Genomic DNA, 23,528 nt, shown 5'->3' on the forward strand with positions numbered 1-23,528 from the left:
CAAATCCCTGCTTTAAATTCTTTATACACCTGGCAAGATGGCGGAGGAGTAGGAGACCTAGATTTTGTCTGGTCTCAGGAATTCAGCTGAATAGGGATCAAACCATTCTGAACACCTACGAACTCAACAGAAGATCGAACAGGAGAGTAGCAACAACTCTCTGAACAGAGAAGCGACCACTTACTGGAAGGTAGGACGTGCGGAGAAGTGAATCCGAGGCGATATTCGGGAGGATAGACAGCGGGGGAGGGGCCTCCGTCGGCCGCTTCTGGCAAGTGCTAGAGCCGCGGAGCACAAAATCGGACCTTTTAAAAGTTGGCTCGGCGGAGGGACGTCGCTCCAGTGGCTAAGCGGGGGGGTGGAACCCTCCCGGGACAGTGTGGTCTCAGGACCCTTGGGGTCACAGAGAGACCGGGGGTGCCTGAGTGCGGCAGAGCTCCCAGGTGTCGGGGTGGGGAAGCCGGCTGCAGATACGGAGCAGAGTCGCGGGCTCTCAGCTCGGGGTGGCCATAAACTGTGATCTGCGGCCCAGTCGGGGCACGGCTCCCCCAGCAAGGACCCAACAAGCAGCAGATCCGGGGAGACTCCCCTTCCTTCCCGGGGAGGAGCGGTGCGGGAGCGCACTGCAGGGATCTGCTGGGTTTGGAGACTCCGAGCGGGGTCGGGTGCCAGAGATACAAACGCTCGGTCACAGGCCGGGTGAGCACGGAGTGCGGCCAGAGACCGGGGACACGGGAGTGACTGCTTTTCTCTGGGGGCGCACTGAGGAGTGGGGCCCCGAGTTCTCGGCTCCTCTGGGCGGAGACTGGGAGGCCGCCATTTTCGCCCTGGTCCTCCAAAGCTGTACCGAGAGCTAGCAGGGAACAAAAGCTCCTGAGAGCAAACTGGAGCAGCTTCCTTAGCCCGGACCGACAAGGGCGGGGCAATTCCGCCTCCAGCAAAGACATTTGGAAACCACAGCAACAGGCTCCTCCCCCAGAAGATCAACACAAACAGCCAGCAAGCCAAGACCAAGTTGATCGATCAAGGAGAATAGGAGAACTCCAGCGCTAGGAGAATACTGCACATAGATTCATGGCTTCTTTTTTTTTTTTTTACCATGATTCATTATTTCATCAAAGTTAATTTTTGTTGACTTTTTTTTATTTTTCTTTTTCCCTTTTTCAACCAACATCTTATAAATCCCTTTTTTAAAAAAAAAACATTTTTTATTTTTTTTTCATTTTTAGAGTCATATTTTATCCCTTCATAGTAGTTATCCTTGTTTTTGGCATATATATATAAGTTGTTCTCTCTTTAAAATTTTGAGGTACAGTTTCTTCTAACAGATCAAAATATACCCTAAACCACTAGTGTATGGCTTTGTTCTAGTCTCCTGCCTGATCACATTCTCTCCCTTTTTCCTTTTTTTTTTTTTCCTTAAATCTCCTTTCTTTTTTCAAACAACTTATCTTAACAAGTCCTTTTATAAAATCTTTTATAATTTTCATCTTTATAGTCATCTTCCATCCCTTCATTGTATCAACCCTTATTTTGTACATATATGTCTTTCTTCCTTTAAAATTTTAGGAGGCCCTTTTTTCTAACAGACCAAAATATGCCCAAAATCTAGTGTGTGGCACTGATCTATGCACTAGCCTGATCATATTTGATCATATTCTGCCTTTTTTGAATTGTTTTGTTTTTGTTTTTATCTTTTTTATCTTTTTTTTTTCTTTTTCTCTTTCTTTTTTCTTTCTTTCCCTTTCTTTTCCCCTGGTTTCAGGTCTTTTCTGATTTGTATACAGTATATTTGCTGGGGACGTTGTAAACCTGTTAGCCTTTTGTTCTCTCATTCATCTATTCTCCTCTGGACAAAATGACAAGACGAAAGAAATCACCTCAGCAAAAAGAACAAGAGGTAGTACCGTCAGCCAGGGACCTACTCAATACGGACATTAGTACGATGTCGGACCTAGAGTTCAGAATCATGACTTTAAAGATACTAGCTGGGCTTGAAAAAAGCGTGGAAGTTATTAGAGAAACCCTTTCTGGAGAAATAAAAGAACTAAAATCTAACCAAATCGAAATCAAAAAGGCTATTGATGAGGTGCAATCAAAAATGGGGGCACTAAATGCTAGGATAAATGAGGCAGAAGAGAGAATCAGCGATATAGAAGACCAAATGATAGAAAATAAAGAGGCTGAGAAAAAGAGAGAGAAACAACTACAGGATCACGAGGGCAGAATTCGAGAGATAAGTGATACGATAAGACGAAACAACATTAGAATAATTGGGATCCCAGAAGAAGAAGAGAGAGAGAGAGGGGCAGAAGGTATATTGGAGCAAATTATAGCAGAGAACTTCCCTAATGTGAGGAAGGAAACAGGCATTAAAATCCAGGAGGCACAGAGAACCCCTCTCAAAATCAATAAAAATAGGTCAACACCCCGACATCTAATAGTAAAACTTATGAGTCTCAGAGACAAAGAGAAAATCCTGAAAGCAGCTCGGGAGAAGAGATATGTAACCTACAATGGTAGAAACATTAGATTGGCAACAGACTTATCCACAGAGACCTGGCAGGACAGAAAGGACTGGCAAGATATCTTCAGAGCACTAAACGAGAAAAATATGCAGCCAAGAATACTATATCCAGCTAGGCTATCATTGAAAATAGAAGGAGAGATCAAAAGCTTCCAGAACAAACAAAAACTAAAGGAATTTGCAAACACGAAACCAGCCCTCCAAGAAATATTGAGAGGGGTCCTCTAAGCAAAGAGAGAACCTAAAAGCAGCAAAGAGCAGAAACGAACACAGACAACAGACAGTTAACAGTCACCTTACAGGTAATACAATGGCACTAAATTCATACCTTTCAATAGTTACCCTGAATGTAAATGGGCTAAATGCCCCAATCAAAAGACACAGGCTATCAGATTGGATTAAAAAACAAGACCCATCAATATGCTGTCTGCAAGAGACTCATTTTACACCCAAAGACACCCCCAGATTGAAAGTGAGGGGGTGGAAAACCATTTACCATGCTAATGGACACCAAAAGAAAGCTGGGGTGGCAATCCTTATATCAGACAAACTAGATTTTAAAACAAAGACTGTAATAAGAGATGAGGAAGGACACTATATCCTACTTAAAGGGTCTATCCAACAAGAAGATCTAACAATTGTAAATATCTATGCCCCGAACATGGGAGCAGCCAATTATATAAGGCAATTAATAACAAAAGCAAAGAAACACATTGACAACAATACAATAATAGTGGGGGACTTTAACACCCCCCTGACTGAAATGGACAGATCATCTAAGCAAAAGATCAACAAGGAAATAAAGACTTTAAATGACACACTGGACCAAATGGACTTCACAGACATATTCAGAACATTCCATCCCAAAGCAACGGAATACACATTCTTCTCTAGTGCCCATGGAACATTCTCCAGAATTGATCACATCCTAGGTCACAAATCAGGTCTCAATCGGTACCAAAAGATTGGGATCATTCCCTGCATATTTTCAGACCACAATGCTTTGAAACTAGAACTCAACCACAAGAGGAAAGTTGGAAAGAACTCAAATACATGGAGGCTAAAGAGCATCCTACTAAAGAATGAATGGGTCAACCAAGAAATTAAAGAAGAATTAAAAAAATTCATGGAAACCAATGAAAATGAAAACACAACTGTTCAAAATCTTTGGGATACAGCAAAGGCAGTCCTGAGAGGAAAGTATATAGCAATACAAGCCTTTCTCAAGAAACAAGAAAGGTCTCAAATACACAACCTAACCCTACACCTAAAGGAGCTGGAGAAAGAACAGCAAAGAAAGCCTAAACCCAGCAGGAGAAGAGAAATCATAAAGATCAGAGCAGAAATCAATGAACTAGAAACCAAAAGAACAGTAGAACAGATCAACGAAACTAGGAGCTGGTTCTTTGAAAGAATTAACAAGATTGATAAACCCCTGGCCAGACTGATCAAAAAGAAAAGAGAAATGACCCAAATCAACAAAATCATGAATGAAAGAGGAGAGATCACAAGCAACACCAAAGAAATACAAACAATTATAAGAACATATTATGAGCAACTCTATGCCAGCAAATTAGATAACCTGGAAGAAATGGGTGCATTCCTAGAGATGTATCAACTACCAAAATTGAACCAGGAAGAAATAGAAAACCTGAACAGACCTATAACCACTAAGGAAATTGAAACAGTCATCAAAAATCTCCCAAGAAACAAAAGCCCAGGGCCAGATGGCTTCCCAGGGGAATTCTATCAGACATTTCAAGAAGAATTAATACCTATTCTCCTCAAACTCTTCCAAAAAATAGAAATGGAAGGGAAACTTCCAAACTCATTTTATGAGGCCAGCATTACCTTGATCCCAAAACCAGACAAAGACCCCATCAAAAAAGAGAATTACAGACCAATATCCTTGATGAACATGGATGCAAAAATTCTCACCAAAATACTAGCCAATAGGATCCAACAGTACATTAAAAGGATTATTCACCACGACCAAGTGGGATTTATCCCTGGGCTGCAAGGCTGGTTCAACATCCGCAAATCAATCAACGTGATACAATACATTAACAAAAGAAAGAACAAGAATCATATGATCCTCTCAATAGATGCAGAAAAAGCATTTGACAAAGTACAACATCCTTTCTTGATCAAAACTCTTCAGAGTATAGGGATAGAGGGTACATACCTCAATATCATAAAAGCCATCTACGAAAAACCTACAGCGAATATCATTCTCAATGGGGAAAGGCTGAGAGCTTTTCCCCTAAGGTCAGGAACGCGGCAGGGATGTCCACTCTCACCACTGCTATTCAACATAGTATTAGAAGTCCTAGCCACAGCAATCAGACAACAAAAAGAAATCAAAGGCATCCAAATCGGCAAAGAGGAAGTCAAACTGTCACTCTTTGCAGATGATATGATACTGTATGTGGAAAACCCAAAAGACTCCACCCCAAAACTGCTAGAACTCATACAGGAATTCAGTAAAGTAGCAGGATATAAAATCAATGCACAGAAATCAGTGGCATTCCTATACACCAACAACAAGACAGAAGAGAGACAAATCAAGGAGTCGATCCCATTTACAATTGCACCCAAAACCATTAGATACCTAGGAATAAATCTAACCAAAGAGGCAAAGGATCTGTACTCAGAAAACTATAAAATACTCAGGAAAGAAATTGAAGAAGACACAAAGAAATGGAAAAACGTTCCATGCTCATGGATTGGGAGAATCAACATTGTGAAGATGTCAATGCTACCTAGAGCAATCTACACATTCAATGCAATCCCCATCAAAATACCATCCACTTTTTTCAAAGAAATGGAACAAATAATCCTAAAATTTGTATGGAACCAGAAGAGACCCCGAATAGCCAGAGGAATACTGAAAAAGAAAAGCAAAGCTGGCGGCATCACAATTCCGGACTTCCAGCTCTATTACAAAGCTGTCATCATCAAGACAGTATGGTACTGGCACAAAAACAGACACATAGATCAATGGAACAGAATTGAGAGCCCAGAAATGGACCCTCAACTCTATGGCCAACTTATTTTTGACAAAGCAGGAAAGAATGTCCAATGGCAAAAAGACAGTCTCTTCAACAAATGGTGTTGGGAAAATTGGACAGCCACATGCAGAAGAATGAAACTGGACCATTTCCTTACACCACACACAAAAATAGACTCCAAATGGTTGAAAGACCTAAACGTGAGACAGGAGTCCATCCAAATCCTAAAGGAGAACACAGGTAGCAACCTTTTCGACCTTAGCCGCAGCAACTTCTTCCTAGAAACATCGCCAAAGGCACGGGAAGCCAGGGCAAAAATGAACTATTGGGATTTCAGCAAGATAAAAAGCTTCTGCACAGCAAAAGAAACAGTCCACAAAACCAAAAGACAACCGACAGAATGGGAGAAAATATTTGCAAATGACATATCAGATAAAGGGCTAGTATCCAAAATCTATAAAGAACTTATCAAACTCAACACCCAAAGAACAAATAATCCAATCAAGAAATGGGCAGAAGACATGAACAGACATTTCTCCAAAGAAGACATCCAAATGGCCAACAGGCACATGAAAAAGTGCTCAACATCGCTTGGTATCAGGGAAATCCAAATCAAAACCTCAATGAGATACCACCTCACACCCGTCAGAATGGCTAAAATTAACAAGTCAGGGAACGACAGATGTTGGCGGGGATGTGGAGAAAGGGGAACCCTCCTACACTGTTGGTGGGAATGCAAGCTGGTGCAACCCCTCTGGAAAACAGTATGGAGGTTCCTCAAACAGTTGAAATTAGAGCTACCGTTCGATCCAGCAATTGCACTACTGGGTATTTACCACAAAGATACAAATGTAGGGACCCGAAGGGGTACGTGTACCCCAATGTTTATAGCAGCAATGTCCACCATAGCCAAACTGTGGAAAGAGCCAAGATGCCCATCGACAGATGAATGGATAAAGAAGATGTGGTATATATACACAATGGAATATTATGCAGCCATCAAAAGGAATGAGATCTTGCCATTTGCAACGACGTGGATGGAACTGGAGGGTGTTATGCTGAGTGAAATAAGTCAATCAGAGAAAGACATGTATCACATGACCTCACTGATATGAGGAATTCTTAATCTCAGGAAAGAAACTGAGTGTTACTGGAGTGGTTGGGGGTGGGAGGGATGGGGTGGTTGGGTGATAGATATTGGGGAGGGTATGTGCTACGGTGAGTGCTGTGAATTGTGCAAGACTGTTGAATCACAGATCTGTACTTCTGAAACAAATAATGCAACATATTTTAAGAAAAAAGAAAAAGAAGAAGATAACAGGAGAGGAAGAAAAGGGGAGTATGTCAGAGGGGGAGACGAACCATGAGAGATGATGGACTCTGAAAAACAAACTGAGGGTTCTAGAGGGGAGGGGGGTAGGGGGATGGGTTAGCCTGGTGATGGGCATTGAGGAGGGCACGTTCTGCATGGAGCACTGGGTGTTATGAACAAACAATGAATCATGGAACACTGCACCAAAAACTAATGATGTAATATATGGTGATTAACATAACAATAAAAAATTAAAAAAAAAAATAAATTCTTTATACACCTAGAGTGGAATTGTTGGATCATATGGTAATTTAATTTTTAATTTTTTGAGGAACCACCATACTGTTTTCCATAGTAGCTGCACCATTTTATATTCCCACCAAGAGTACACAAGAGTTCCAATTTTCTACATCCTCATCAACCTTTATTATTTTCTGGTTTTTTTTAATAGTAGCCATCCTAATGGGTATGATGTGATATCTCATTGTAGTTTTGATTTGCATTTCCTTAAAGATATGATGTTAAGCTTCTTTTCATGTGCTCGTCAGCCATTTGTATATTGTTTTTGAATGTTTATTTACATCCTTTGCCCATTTTTGGGACGCCTGGGTGCACAGTTGGTTAAACATCCAACACTTGGTTTCAGCTCAGGTCGTGATTTCAGGATTGAGCCCTGTGTCAGGCTCTGGACTCAGTAGAGTCTGCTTGAGACTTTTTCTGACCATTCCCCCCTCTCTAAAATAAATTGTTAAATCCTTTGCCCATTTTCAAATTGAGTCATTATTTTTTTTAATGTTGAGTTGTAGGAGTTCCTTATGTATTATGGATATTAACCCCTTATCAGAGATATGATTTGCAAATATTTTCTTCCATTCCATAGGTTGCCTTTTCAATCTGTTGATTGTGTCCTTTGATGCACAAAAGCTTTTATATTTGATTTAGCCCAATTTATTTTTACTTTTGCTGCCTGTAGTTTTGGTGTCAAATCCAAGAAGCCATTGCCAAATCCAATATCATGAAGATTTTCCCTCTACATTTTCTTCTGCTTTATAACTTTAGGTCTTATGCTTAGTTTTTTTACCCGCTCTGAGTTAATTTTTGTATATGCTGTAAGGTAATGGCCCAACTTCATCCTTTTGCATGGATCTCCAGTTTTCCTGACACTATTTGTTGAAAGACTGCTTTTTCCCCATTGAATGGTCTTGGCACCCTTATCAAAAATCATTTGAGGGGCATGTGGTGGCTCAGTCAGTTGAGCATCCAACTCTTGATTTTGGCTCAGGTCATGATCTTGGGGTGGTGGGATCGAGCTCTGTGTCAGGCTCTGAGCTCAGCAGGGAGTCTGCTTGGGATTCTCTCTCTCCATTTCCCTCTGCCACTCCCCCTGCTCTCTTTCTCTCTCTCTCAAATGGATAAATAAATCTTTTTAAAAAAAACATTTGACCATATATTGCAGAAGTTTATTTCTGGGCACTCTACTCTGTTCCTTTGGTCTATATATGTCTTTATGTCAGTATTCTGTTTTAATTACCATTGCTTTTGTACTGGATTTAAAAATGAGAAGTGTGTGCTTTCCAATTTTATTCTTCTTTCTCAAGACTGTTTTGGGTATTCAGGGTACCTTGAGACTCCATATGAATTTTAGAATGGATTTTTCTACTTATGCAAAAAATACTATTGGAATTTTAATAGGGATTGCATTAAATCTGTAGGTCAGTTTTGGTAGTATTGATGTCTTAACAATATTAAGTCTTCCAATCCATGAACATGGAATGTCTTTCCATTTATTTGTGTTTAATTTCTTCTGAACATTTTGTAGTGAAAATTACAAGTGTACAAGTCATCCACCTCCTTGGTTAAGTTTATTCCTGGTATTTTATTCTTTTGATACTATTGTAAATGGATTTGTTTTCTTAATTTCCTTTTTCTTTCTTTTTTTTATTTATTTGACAGAGAGAGAGACAGCAAGAGAAGGAACACAAGTAGGGGGAGTGGGAGAGGGAGAGGCAGGCTTCCCGCCGAGCAGGGAGCCCAATGCGGGGCTCAATCCCAGGACCTCAGGATCATGACCTGAGCCGAAGGCAGATGCTCAATGACTGAGCCACCCAGGTGCCCCTGTTTTCTTAATTTCCTTTTCAGATTGTTCACTTCTGGTGTATAACAACACAATTGATTTTTGGGTGTGATTTCATATCCCACAACTTTAGCTGAATTCATTTACTAGTTCTAACAGTTTTTTTCCCCTCTAGATAATTTGAATTTTATTTATTTTTTAATTTTACTTTACTTAAATTCAATTAATTAACATATAGTGTATTATTGGTTTCAGAAGTAGAGTTCAGTGATTAATCATTTGCATATAACACCCAGTGCTCATTACTTCACGTTTCTTCCTTAATGCCCATCACCCAGTTACCCCATACCCCATACCCCACCTCCCCTCCAGCAACCCTCAGTTTGTTTCCTATAGTTAAGAGCCTCTTATGGTTTGTCTCCCTCCCTGATTTCATCTTATTTTATTTTTCCCTCCCTTCCTCTGTGATTCTGTTTTGTTTCTTAAATTCCACATATGAGTGAAATCATATAATTGTCTTTCTCTGATTAACTTATTTCACTTAGCATAATACCCTCTAGTTCCATCCACATCATTGCAAATGGTAAGATTTCATTTTTTCTTTTTTTTTCAAGATTTTATTTATTTATTTGCAGAGAGAGAGAGAGCACAAGCAGGGAGAAGCAGGCTCCCCGCTGAGCAGGGAGCCCAATGCGGGACTCAATCCCAGGACCCTGGGATCATGACCTGAGCCAAAGGCAGATGCTTAATTGACTGAGCCATCCAGGTGTCCCAAGATTTCATTTCTTCTGATGACTAATATTCCATTATATATATATATATATCACATCTTTATCCATTCATCTGTTGATGGACATTTGACAAAATACAGCATTTTTTCTCTATTGAAACTCTCTGCAGTGTAGGGATAGAGGGAACATACCTCAATATCATAAAAGCCATATACAGGGGCACCTGGGTGGCTCAGACGGTTAGGTGTCTGCCTTCGGCTCAGGTCATGATCCTAGGGTCCGGGGATTGAGTCCCGCATCGGGCTCCCTGCTCAGTGGGAAGCCTGTTTCTCCCTCTCCCACTCCCCCTGCTTGTGTTCCTGCTCTCGCTATCTGTCAAATAAATAAATAAAACCTTAAAATAAAATAAAAGCCATATGCAAAAGCCCACAGCAAAAATCATTCTCAATGGGGAAAAACTGAGAGCTTTTCTGTTGTCAGGAACATGACAGGGATGTCCAGTCTCACCACTGCTGTTCAACATAGTACTCAGCAGTCAGACAACGAAAAGAAATAAAAGGCATCCAAATTGGCAAAGAAGTAGTCAAACTCTCAATCTTCACAGATGACATGATACTCTATGTGGAAAACCCAAAAGACTCCACCCCAAAATTGCTAGATCTCATACAGGAATTCAGCAAAGTGGCAGGATATAAAATCAATGCATAGAAATCAGTTGCATTTCTATACACTGAGACAGAAGAAAGAGAAATTAAGGAATCAATTCCATTTACGATTGCACCAAAAACCATAAGCTACCTAGGACTAAACCTAACCAAAGAGGTAAGGGATCTGTACTCTGAAAACTATAGAACATTTATGAAAGAAGTTGAGAGTGACACAAAGAAATGGAAAAACATTCTATGCTTCATGGATTGGAAGAACAAATATTGTTAAAATGTCTATGTTACCCAGAGCAACCTACACATTCAATGCACTCCCTAACAGTTTTTTCATGTGTGTAATCTTTAGGGTTTTCTACATATAAGATTATATCATCTGAAAACAGATACAATTTTATTTCCTCCTTTCCAATTTGGATGTTTTTTATTATTTCTTTTTCTTGCCTAATTGTTCTTCGCTAAAAATCAGAGTAACATGTTGACTAGAAGTAGTGAAAGTGGGTATCCTTGCCTTGTTCCTGACTTTAGAGGAAAACCTTTCAGTCTTTCACTATTGAGAATATTACCTCTGGATTTTTCTTTGGCTTTTAAAAAATATATATTTATTTATTTGAGTAGGGGGAGGGGCAGAGAGAGAGGGAGACAAGCAGACTCCCCACTGAGCAGGGAGCCCAACATGGGGCTCAATCCTAGGACCCTGAGATCATGACCCGAGCCAAAACCAAGAGTCAGGCACTTAACCGACTGAGCCACCCAGGTACCCCTCTGGATTTTTCATATATATTTTTTATCATGTTCAGGAAGTTTCTATCTATTCCATGTTTTTTGTATGTTTTTATCACGACAAGGTGTTGAATTTTGTCAAATGCTTTTTCTGCATCAATTGAAATGATCATGTGGTGTTTTTCCTAGGATTCTGTTAATTTGGTATATTTCATTGGTTGGCTTTCATATGTTGAACGATTCTTACATTCCGGGAAAAAATTCCACTTACCCATAATGTATGTAAGGATGTAAGACACATCCTTTTAATGTGCTGTTGAATTCTGTTTGAGAGTATTTTGTTGAGGATTTTTGTGTCAATATTCATCAGGGATGTTGGTCTATAGTTTACTTTCTTCCTCTCTCTTTCTTCCTTTTCTCTCTCCCTTTCTTTCTTTCTTTCTCTTTCTTTCTTTCTTTCTTTCTTTCTTTCTTTCTTTCTTTCTTTCTTTCTTTCTTTCTTTCTTTCTCTCTTTCTTTCTTTCTTTCTCTCTCTCTCTCTCTCTCTCTCTCTCTTTCTTTCTTTCTCTCTCTCTCTCTCTCTCTTTCTTTTTTCTTTCCTTTCATTCATTTGTTCATTCTTTTTGTAGTGTCTTTATCTCGCCTTGGTATCAGGGTAATGGCCTCAAAGAATGAGTTAGGAACTGCTACTGCCTCTTTAGTTTTCTGGAAGAATTTATGAGGACTTGGTATTGTTTTTTTCCTTCACCACTGTGCTATGGGTTAGCTTGTAGTGTTATTTTTTCATCACTTGGCTTATCAAACTTTGTCTCCACTCTCCTGTGTTCCTGACTCAAATTATTTGCTGCAATTGCATCTCCCTCCCTCCCTCCCTTCCTTTCTTTTGCATCATCTCTGTTTCCAATTGCAATATTTCCAGCACCTAAATATCTGATTATTCCTTTTCCATGATTGGTTTGCAAAAATCCAAATCTTACCCTTATTGTAAGGAGTATAGAAAGAGCTGTTTGTCTGAAACCAAATTGAAAGAGTAATAAAGTTGGAAAAGGTGGAGTGGTGGTTCATTATCCTTCATATTCACCGTGCCCTTTTAAAATATTTTAACATCCCTTTCATTCCTGGGATGAAATTCATAGATAAAACATCTATACTCATACTTTAAATAATTAATATAAGTGTGAGGGTAAAGAAAGGGAAAGTAATTTCTTTTTTTTAGGAAAGTAATTTCTAATAACAAGTATTTCAATTTGTAAATTCTAGGTCAAACTTCACTAGAAGACATAATAAAGAAGTAGACAGGCTTACACCTACATGTAGAATTAAAGTAAGCGTGAAAGCTACAAATGTAGGTTGATACAAATCCATTTGTTGAAGAGACTGTCTTTTCTCATTGCATATTCTTTCTCACTGTGTCAAAGATAATTGACCATATATTTGTGGGTTTATTTCTGGGCTCTCTATACTGTCCCACTGACCCATGTGTCTATTTTTGTTCCAGCACCATACCATTTTGATTACTACAGCTTTATTTTTTTTAATATTTATTTATTTGAGGGGCACCTGGGTGGCTCAGTCATTAGGCATCTGCCTTCAGTTCAGGTCATGATCCCAGGGTCCTGGGATCCAGTTCCACATCGGGCTCCCTGCTCGGCGGGAAGCCTGCTTCTCCCTCTCCCACTCCCCGTGCTTGTGTTCCTGCTCTCGCAATCTCTCTCTCTCTGTCATATAAGTAAATAAATAAAATATTTTAAAATTTTTTATTTATTTGAGACAGAGAGACAGCGAGAGAGCACAAGCAGGGGGAGCAGCAGAGGGAGAGGGAGAAGCGGGCTCCATGTTCAGTGGGGAGCCCAAAGCGGGGCTCAATCCCAGGACCCTGGGATCATGACCTGAGCCGAAGGCAGACACTTAACTGACTGAGCCACCCAGGTACCCCACTACAGCTTTATAGTATAACTTAAAATCTGAAATTTTACCCCCTGCTTTGTTCTTCCTTCTCAAGATTGCTTTGGTTATGTAGGGTCTTTTGTGGTTGCATACAAATTTTAGTATTATTTGTTCTGGTTCTGTGAAAAATGCTATTGGTATTTTGATAGGGATTGAATTGAATCTGTAGATTGCTTGTGTAGTATGGACATTTTAACAATATTAATTCTTCCCATACATGAACATGGAATATCTTTCCATTTATTTGTGCCATCAATTTATTTCATGAATGTTTTAAAGTTTTCAGAGTACAGGTCTTTCACCTCTTTGGTTAAGTTTATTCATAGGTGTTTTATTCTTTTTGGTACAATTGTTAAATGGGATTATTTTCTTAATCTCTCTGCTACTTCATTATTAGTCTATAGAAATGCTACCATTTTCTGGGTATTAATTTTGTATCCTGTAACTTTACTCAATTCATTTAGTACTTCTAATAGTTTTTTTTTGGTGGAGTCTTTAAGGTTTTCTATATATAGTATCATGTCATCTGCAAATACTGATGGTCTAATTTCTTCCTGACCAATACAGATGCCTCATTTCTTTTTCTTGTTTGACTGCTGTGGCTAGGACTTCCAGTACTTTGTTAAATAAAAGTGGTGAGAGTGGACATCTTTGTCTTATTCCTGATCTTAAAGGAAAAGCTCTCAGTTTTTCACTATGGAGTATAATGTTAGCTGTGGGATTTTTTTTCAAGATTTTATTTATTTATTTGAGACAGAGAATGAGAGACAGAGAGCATGAGAGGGAAGAGGGTCAGAGGGAGAAGCAGACTCCCCGCTGAGCAGGGAGCCCGATGTGGGACTCGATCCCAGGACTCCAGGATCATGACCTGAGCTGAAGGCAGTCGCCTAACCAACTGAGCCACCCAGGCGCCCCAGCTGTGGGTTTTTCATATATGGCCTTTATTATGTTGAGATATGTTCCCTCTAAACCCACTTTGTTGAGAGTTTTTATGAACAGATGTTCAATTATGTGAGCAAACTGAGAATTTATTAATATATCCCCCTTCTTATTCTTATAGGACATTAACATGCAGCTGACTGACATAATGCTCAATGTGCAGCGGATAATAAATCGCTACACTCTTGATGAGAACGTGCACTCTGGAAGAAAAATCTCCCTTACAGAATATAAGAAACGGAGAGGAAATTTCCTGGAGAAAATAGTTACTTATGCTAAGAATGCTGAAATTAGAGAAAAGACTCTTGTGTACATCCTGGCCTGGTTGGAAGAATGGAGTGAGTTTCCAGAGGTGGTTCAAAGGAAAACCATTAAGTTAATGAAAAAGCTAGAGAACAGGATCTATAAATTTTAAAGGATTAATCAGACTAAAGAAGACTAATGAGGTTATTGAGAAAACAGTTATCCACTGTTTCAGTAAGAATAAAATAAGAAAAATATAGTCCTGCTCACTTAATGCCAGCTATTCTGGGCTCCTTGCTTTTCTTCAAAGAAGCCCGCATGCCCCTACCCAGTGTCTTCGTGCTTGCTATCCCTTTGCCTGGAACACTGTCCACAAGTAGCCATGTGGCTCATTCTCTGTTTATATCTCACTTTAAAATGATGTGTTCTCTGACCATCTCCATTCCCTACTCCTGGGCACTGTCCATTACTCCTTACTCTTTATTTTTGTCTGTAACATTTCTTACCATCTAACATACTACATAACTAATTTTTGTCTGTCTCCTTTCACTAGAATGCAAGCAGTATGAAGTCAGGGAATTTGTTTTATTTAGTGCTGTATCCTCAGTATCTAGAACAATACATGACAAAGGAGACATTGGTTAAATGAAAGAACGAATAAGCTTAGAATACAAAAAGGGGATGTCATTAAGTTGCAAGAAATAACATGTAATGAGGGTTTTAAAATACTAAATAACTTATGAAAGGAGTTAATTGGGTTTAGTTCCTCAATATTAAAACACATGCTCACATTTTTAGATACCAGAGTATTTTCATGTCCAAGATTTATTGTTCAGCTTTCTATTCCAAGTCTCTTCCTTTTTCATTTCTTCATAGAGAAAAGCTTCAGAATAGCAATAAGTGTGAGATATCTACATTCCCCAATACTACAATATGGAGTAGTTAGCCAATATTATAAGCCTATATGGTTATAATTATTTTTCTGCACAAAAGTATTTTTTTACTCTCTTCAAGATGCCATTTTGTCTGAGATGACTGCAGTGGATATTGAGGACCACCACCACTGGATAGCACAAATGGAGTTTTTACCAGAAAAGTTCAAAGCTATTGAGAACAATGTCAAGATACTGAGTAGAATTAGTGTATCTTTGCTTGAAGAAAAGAAGAGACAAAAGAAAAAAATAAGTAAGGGTGCTTTAAGACATTGGAAACAGATTTGACTTTTTCTAAAAAATGGCTTTATTAAGGTACAATTTACATACCATAAAACTCATATATGTTAAGTGTACAATTCAATGACTTTTAATAAATTTAGAGTTGTGTAACTCACCACAATTCAATTTTAGAACATTTCCTTCATCCCAAAAAGATCCCTCATGCCCATTTGCAGTCAATCCTCTTTCCCACCCCAGTCCCAGACATGTACCAATCTATTTTCTGTTTCAATAGGTTTGCCTTTTTTGGATGTTTCATAAGATGGAATCATATTATATGTGTTTATTTTTTTTATTTTTTTTTAAAGATTTTATTTATTTATTTGAGAGAGAGGAGAATGAGAGACAGAGAGCACGAGAGGGAAGAGAGTCAGAGGGAGAAGCAGACTCCCCGCTGAGCAGGGAGCCCGATGCGGGACTCGATCCCGGGACTCCAGGATCATGACCTGAGCCGAAGGCAGTCGCCCAACCAACTGAGCCACCCAGGCGCCCCAATATGTGTTTATTTTTTAAAATATCTGGTTTCTTTTATTTAACATAATGGTTTTGAGATTCAGCCATGTTATAGGATGTATTAGTAGTTTCTTTCTATTACCAATTCTATCTCACTGTTTGCATATACCGCATTTTGTTTACCTACTCACCAGTTCATGGACATTGGAATGTTTCTACATTTGACTTTTATGAATAATGCTGATATGAACACACATGTATAAGTCTTTGTGTGGACATATGTTTTCATTTCTTTTGGGTAGATACCCAGGAGTAGAATTTCTGGGTCATTTATCAATTGCTGGTAAGTTTATGCTTAACTTTTTAAGAAACTGTTAACTTATTGCCCAAGTGACCGCACTATTTTACATTCCCATCAGCAATGTATTAAGGTTCCGGTTTCTCCACATTCTCAACAACACTTGTTACAGTCTTTTTTAATATAACCTTACTAAGATGTGTGAAGTGGTATCCCACTGTGGTTTTAAATTGCATTTCCCTAAAGACTAATGATGTCGAGCATCTTTTCAGGTGCTTATTAGCCATTCTTATATTTATTTTGATGTAATGATTATTCAAATATTTACCCATTTTATTATTTGAGTTTTAAGAGTCCATTATGTATTCTGGATACAAGCCCTTTATCAGAAATGTGATTTTCAGGGTGCCTGGGTAGCTCAGTTTGTTAAGCATCTGCTTAGGCTTGGGTCGTGATCCCAGGATCCTGGGATTGGGCCCTGCATCTGGCTCCCTGCTCAATGGGTAGCCTGTTTCTCCCTCCCCCTCTGCTTCTCCCACTGCTTGTGTTCTCACTCTCTTGCTCATTCTCCCTCTTGCTCAAATAAATAAATAAAATCTTAAAAAAAAGATTTTATCTATTTATTTGACAGAGAGACACAGTGAGAGAAGGAACACAAGCAGAGGGAGGCACCCCAAATAGATAAAAATCTTAAAAAAAGAAAAAGAAATGTGATTTTCAAATATTTTCTCTCAATCTGTGGTTTGTCTTTTCACTTTCTTAATGGGGTCTTTGAAGCCTAATGGTGTTGGATTTTGATGAAGTCAAATCAATTTATCAATGTTTTCTTTTATGGATCATGGTTTTAGTGTTGTATTAAAAACTTGTATCAGTCAGTGTTGAACCAGAGAAGCAGAATCACTAGGAAATTATATATTATCTAACTACCCATTACAAAGTATTTTGGGGAATGTACTTTGTATTCTTTCAATCCTTTTAAATTCATTGTGATTTGCTTTATAGCTTACCATATGGTCTATCCTGGAGAATGTTCCGTGTGTGCTTGAAAAGAATATATATTTAGCTGTTGTTGGGTGGAGTGTTCTATAATTGATTTATGTTGTTGTTTTAGTCTTCTATATATATATATATATCCTTACTGATTTTCTGCTGGTTGTTCTATTATTGAGAGTGGGATATTGAACTTTCCAACTATTATTATTGAGTTGTCGATTTCTCTCTTTAATTCTTTCAATTTTTGCTTCCAATATTTTAAGTCTCTGTTATTAGGTGCATATATGTTTATAATTGTGATAGCTTCCTGATGAACTGACCTTCTTATTATAAAATGTCCCTCATTGTCTCTAGAAACATTTTTCTGTCCTAAAGTCTATTATGTTTGATATAAGTATATTATCTCCAGCTCCCCTGCAGTTACTGTTTGCAAGGTTGAATCAAAGATGTGTTGCTTATTAGTTGGATCTTGTCAGCTTTTAAATACACACACACACACACACACACACACACAAACACCTACACACACATAAAATTTGGCAATCTTTGACTTATGATTGGAGTGCTTGATTCATTGATATTTAATGTAATTATTAATATGGTTGGATTTTCACCTGCCACGTTTTATTTGTTTCTCATGTCTCATCTCTTTTGTTCCCCTGTTCTTCTTTTACTACCTTCTGGGTTAAACAAATATTTTTTAGTGACCCATTTCAATTACATTTTCCCCCTATATTTTTGGAGTAATTTCCTTAGTAGCTGCTCTAAGGGATTGCAGTATACATCATAAATTATCATAATCTATTTAAGATTAGTACTAACTTAATACCAGCAAAATATAGAATTTTTGCTTCAATAGCTCCATTCTCTTCCCCTCCTTTGTGCTTTGTCATATATATTACATTTTTATGTATCATAAGCCCAACAATATAGTTTCATAATTATTGTTTTATAGATTGTCTTTTTAATCAGTAAGAGGAAAAAGAAAATTATTTTTACTTTCTTTTATTTTTACCTATATATACTGGTGTTCTTTATTTCTTTGTGTGAATTTGAGTTATCCTCTGGTATCATTTCCTTTCAGTATGAAGGACTTCTTTATATTCCTTGTAAGGTAGGTCTACTAGAAGCAAATTCTTTCCCTCTTAGCTTATCTGGGAATGTCTTTATTTCACTTTCATTTTTTTAAAGGCAGTTTTAGATTTAGAGAAAAATTGAGAAAATAATACAGAGAATTCCATGTATCTCTTCAGAGTTTCCCTTATTATTAATATATTACATTAGTATGATTCATTTGTGACAATCAACAAACCAGTATTGAAACATTATTAACTAAAGTCCATAATTTTGGACTGAAGTCATAATTCCTTGTTTTTACCTAACGTCCTTGTGTTGTTTCAGGATCCCATCCGGGTACCTGATTACACAGTTGTCATGTCTCCTTAGGCTTTCTTGACTGTGACAGTTTCTCAGACTTTGCCTTCTGTTTGATGTTCCTGACAGGCCTGAGAAGTACCAGTCAGATATATTATAAGATGCTCCCCTGTTGGAATTTGTCTGATGTTTTTCTCATGCTTACCCTAGGGTTATGGGTTCTGAGAGGAAAGATCACAGAGGTAAAGTACCATTGTCATCATATAATTTCAAGGCCACATACTATCAAATGATTGATGTTGACCTTGATTACCCGGCTAAAGTAGTGCTTGTCAGGTTTCTCCACTGTAAAGTTACTCTTTTTCCTCATTTTCCATGCTGTGCTTTTTAAAAGTAAGTCTGTATGTGCAGCCCACACTTAGGAATGGGGAGTTATGCTCCCTTTCTTTTAGGATGAATATCTACATAAATTATTTGGAGTTTTTATGCACTAGAGTTTATCTCTTCTTCCTTGTTTATTAATTTACTCAATTATTTATATCAAAATGAACTCAACAGATATTTATTTTGTACTTTGAGTTATAATCCAATTCTACTATTTTCTTGCTCCAGTTGTTCTAGTTTTGGCCATTGGGACCTCTTCACTTGGTTCCTGTGCCCCTTTAACATAACCCCCATCAATGTGGTTTTTATTTTTTTATTTTTTTGGCACTTCCCTACTTTCTGGCACTACAAGATGCTTCAGGTTCATCTCAAATATGTCCTGCCCCAATCCTAGAATCTGCCATTTCTCCAAGGATTTCTGGTTCCTTTTAGTGGAGAATAGTATTAAAAAGCAAAGTCTGGTTGCTAGGAGAGCTCATTGCTACTGGGGTATCATTTCTGTTCAGTTCTTTCATCTGACAGAGCAAAAAAAAATGTTTGTGTATAGAACCAATGTGTATACACTTACCTATAAATCAATCAATCAATCAAATCTAATACTTTAAACATAAGTTCATACTGATTTCTCTAACTCTAATTCATTATCACGCACATGGATCATTTTAGTTTCTTCCCCTTGCTTATCTATAAATTATAACTCAATGAGAAACTTCCTCCTACCATCTGTTTTACTTAATTGTTCAATTCCAGTATACATGCATAGCAGTATCAGAATTATTAACCCATACCCCAGTGAGGAATAACTTATCAACTAGGGTACAATACTTACATGCAGTTCCCTTTGCCTGCAGTCTTACAAACTCCATTTCCAGTTACTTAGGTCAGCACTCTGCCCTCCCGCTTCATTCCTTTCAGTGAGGTTGTGTCATACATTTCTTATACAGTTAGACTCTCTTATCACAATCAACATTCTTTCCTGGGATCCCCTGACCTCCTAAATGGGTATTTAAAAATTTTTGCATTCAGGGTGCCTGGGTGGCTGAGTCGGTTAAGCATCTGCCTTCAGCTCAGGTCATGATCCCGGGGGTCCTCAGATTGAGTCCCACATCAGGCTCCTTGCTCTGCGGGGAGCCTGCTTCTCCCTCTCCTCCCCACTTGTGCTCTCTCTCACTATCTCTGTCTCTCTCTCTCAAATAAATAAATTAAAATCTAAAAAAAAATTAAAAAAAATTTTTGCATTCATGAAGTTTCACTCTTTGAGCTATAGAGTTCTATGGGATTTGACAAATGTATCTTTTCATGTATCCACCATTACGGCATCATATGGAATAGTTTCTCCATCCTAAAAATCCCCTGTGTTTCACCTATTAATCCTTCCCCTTTCTCCCCAAACTCCTGATAACTACTGATTTTTTTAATGTCTCCATAGTTTTGACTTTTCAAGAATGCCATATAATTGGAATCATGCAGTATGTAGCTTTTTCACACTGGCTTCTATCACTTAGCAATACACATTTAAGGTTCCTCCCTATCTTTTTGTGGCTTAATAGCTTATTTCTTTTTACTGCTGAATAATATTCCATTGTATAGATTCACCAGTTTGTTTATTTACCTACTGAAGGACACTTGATTGCTTCCAGGTTTTGGTGATTAAGAATAAAGTTGCTATATATAAACATTCTCATGGACATAAGTTTTCAAATTAATTAGGTAAATGCCTAGAAGCATGATTGCTAGATATACGATAAGACTATATTACTTCATAAGTAACTTTGTAAAAAACTGCCAAACTCTCTTCCCAAGTAGCTGTGCCATTTTTCATTCCCACCAGCAACAAACAAGATTTCCTGTCATTCCATGTCCTTGTTAGCATTTGGCATTATCAGTTTTTTGGATTCTAGCCATTTTCATATATGCATAACAGTATCTCATAATTTGCAATTCTCTCTCTTTTTTTTTTTTTGTTTCAAGTTTTTAATTAAATTCTAGTTAGTTAACCCACAGTGTAATACTGGTTTCAGAAGTAGAATTTAGTGATTCACCACTAAATATAACATACAGCACCCAAGTGCTCATCACAAAAAGTGCCCTCCTTAATAATCTCCATCTCCTGTTTAGCCCATTCCCTGCCCACCCCCCCTCCAGCAACTCTGTTTGTTCTCCATAGTTAATAGTCTCTTATGGGTTTGCCTCCCTCTTTTTTTCTTCCTTTCCCTATGTTCATCTGTTTTGTTTCCTAAATTCCACATATAAGTGAAATCATATGGTACTTTTCTTTCTCTGACTGACTTATCTCGCTTAGCATAATACACTTCGGTTCCAGCCACGTCATTGCAAATGGCAATATTTCATTCTTTTTGATGGCTGAGTAATATTCCATTGTACACACACACACACACACACACACACACACACACACACACACACACACATATATATACCACATCTTCTTTATCCATTCATCAGTTGATGGATATTTGGACTCTTTCCATAATTTGGCTATTGCTGATAATGCTGTGATAAACATCATAGTGCATGTACCCCTTCAAATGGCTATTTTTTGTATCCTTTGAGTAAGTGCCTAGTAGTGCAATTGCTGGGTTGTAGGGTAGTTCTATTTTTAACTTTTTGAGGAACTTCTATACTGTTTTCCAGAGTGGCTGCACCAGTTTGCAATTCTCTAATGACAGACAATACTGAGCATCTTTTCATATCCTTAGTTGTCATCTGTATGTCTTATTTCTTACCTTCATTTTAAAAAATAATTGTACATGTATGGTACTTTGAAAAGAGTTATTTCAGGGAATGGATGTAATAGACATTCTGTACCACATTTAGAGAAGTTGTGAAAACACATGCATTAACTATGGATATATGAGTGTTCACTTCAAGTTCCTTTGCAGGAGTGTTATTTCAGTGAATACTGAAATATATTTAGAGAACTGTTTAAAAACACATGTAATAAGGATGGTTACAAGAGCTGTATGTGCATACTACTTTGAGAAGAGTGTTATTTCAGGGAATGGATGTAATAGAAATTCTGTAATGCATTTAGAGAAATGTTAAAAGATACATGTAATGAGGATGGTTATGAGAATTGCATGTGCATGCTACTTTGGGAAGAGTGTTATTTCAGGGAATGGATGTCTTACCTTCATTTTTTGAAGAGTAGTTTCCCTGGATATAGAATTCTTGGTTAGCAGAATTATTCTTTCAGCACTTTGAATTTGTCATCTCTCTGTCTTCTGGCCTCTATTGTTTTTAATAAGTAGTAAGCTGTTAAATTTACTATGGTTCCCCTGTACTTTGAGTTTTGAGTCTCCTTTGATTGTGATAAGTCATTTTTTTCTTTTTGCTTTAAAGACTCTTTGTGTAGCTTTCAACAGTTTTACTATGATGTATCTAGGTATGGATCTTTTTATGTTTATCTTACTTAGAGTTCACTGAGCTTCTTGAATGTGTAGATTAATGTTTTTCATCAAGTTTGAGATGATTTGGCCATTATTATTTCCTCAATATATTTTTTAAGATTTTATTTATATATTTGAGAGAGAGAGCATGAGTGGGGTGGGAGGGTAGAGGGAGAGGGAGAAGCAAATGGCCCCCCCTGAGCTGGGAATCTGACACAGGGCTCATCCCAGGATTCTGAGATCATGGCCTGAGCTGAAGGCAGACGCTCAACTGACTGAGCCACCCAGGAGCCCCTACTCCTCAATATTTTTAATGTTCCTCTCTGTCTCCTCTTCTTCTGGGACTTCTATCACTTGTACAATGGCATATTTGATGGTGTCCCACAGGTCTCTGAGGCTTTGTTCATTTTTTTTTAAATTCTTTTTCCTCCCTGTTCTTCAGATTAGACAATCTCTACTAATCTAGTGTCAAATTTGCTGGTTATTTTCTTCTGTCATTTAAAATCTACTGTTGGGCCCTTTTGGTAAATTTTTCATTTCAGTTATTGTACTTTGCAAGTCTATATTTTCCACTTGGTTTTTCTAATTTCCGTCTCTTTATTGATAGGCTCTATTTAATGATAATTGTCATTCTATTTTTCCTTTATTTTAAAATTTGGCTTCTTTTAGTTCTTTGAACATAGTTATAATTCTTCTTTCAAAGTCTTTTTCTGATAAGTGCAACATCTCCTCCCCTCCCAATCCCTGAGACAATTTCTATTGACTGATTTTATCCCGTGTATAGGTTATACTTCTCTGTTTCTCTGCATGCTCCTTTTATGTTAAAAACTGGACATTTTATGGGCACCTGGGTGGCTCAGTCAATTAAGCACCTGACTCTTGATTTCAACTCAGGTCATGATCTCAGGGTTGTGAGATCAAGCCCCACATTGGGCTCCACGCTGGACAGGGAGCCTGCTTGAGATTCTCTCTCCCTCTCCCTCTGCCCCTCCCCCGCCTAAAAAAACCTGGACATTTTAAATAAAGTATTATAGCAACTTTATTTTTTTAATTTTTTTTAGATTTTACTTATTTATTTGAGAGAGACAGCATGGGGGGGCGGGGCAGAGGGAGAAGCAGGCTCCCTGCTGAGCAGGGAGCCCAACGCGGGGCTCAATCTCAGGACCCTGAGATCACAATTGGGGCCAAAGGCAGATGCTCAACCAACTGAGCCACCCAGGTGCCCCCTATAGC

At 38.1% G+C, this 23,528-nt stretch overlaps 2 protein-coding genes across 2 annotated transcripts in view; one reads left to right on the forward strand and one right to left on the reverse strand.

Annotated features, from left to right (window-relative positions):
* LARP4 (La ribonucleoprotein 4) overlaps window positions 1-23,528 on the reverse strand; it is a 160,156-nt gene that overhangs the window by 98,863 nt on the left and 37,765 nt on the right. The gene's annotated exons all lie outside the window — the stretch shown is intronic.
* The window catches only part of FAM186A (family with sequence similarity 186 member A), a 74,299-nt gene that overhangs the window by 26,619 nt on the left and 24,152 nt on the right, over window positions 1-23,528 (forward strand). Inside the window, exons 3-4 of the mRNA XM_035729319.1 lie at window positions 14,048-14,264; window positions 15,184-15,354. Coding sequence (XP_035585212.1) covers window positions 14,048-14,264; window positions 15,184-15,354 — 388 coding nt within the window. The remainder of the gene's footprint in view (window positions 1-14,047; window positions 14,265-15,183; window positions 15,355-23,528) is intronic.

The sequence above is a fragment of the Zalophus californianus genome, chromosome 9 (genome assembly GCF_009762305.2).
Source record: "Zalophus californianus isolate mZalCal1 chromosome 9, mZalCal1.pri.v2, whole genome shotgun sequence".
In the NCBI taxonomy this organism is placed as follows: domain Eukaryota; kingdom Metazoa; phylum Chordata; class Mammalia; order Carnivora; family Otariidae; genus Zalophus; species Zalophus californianus.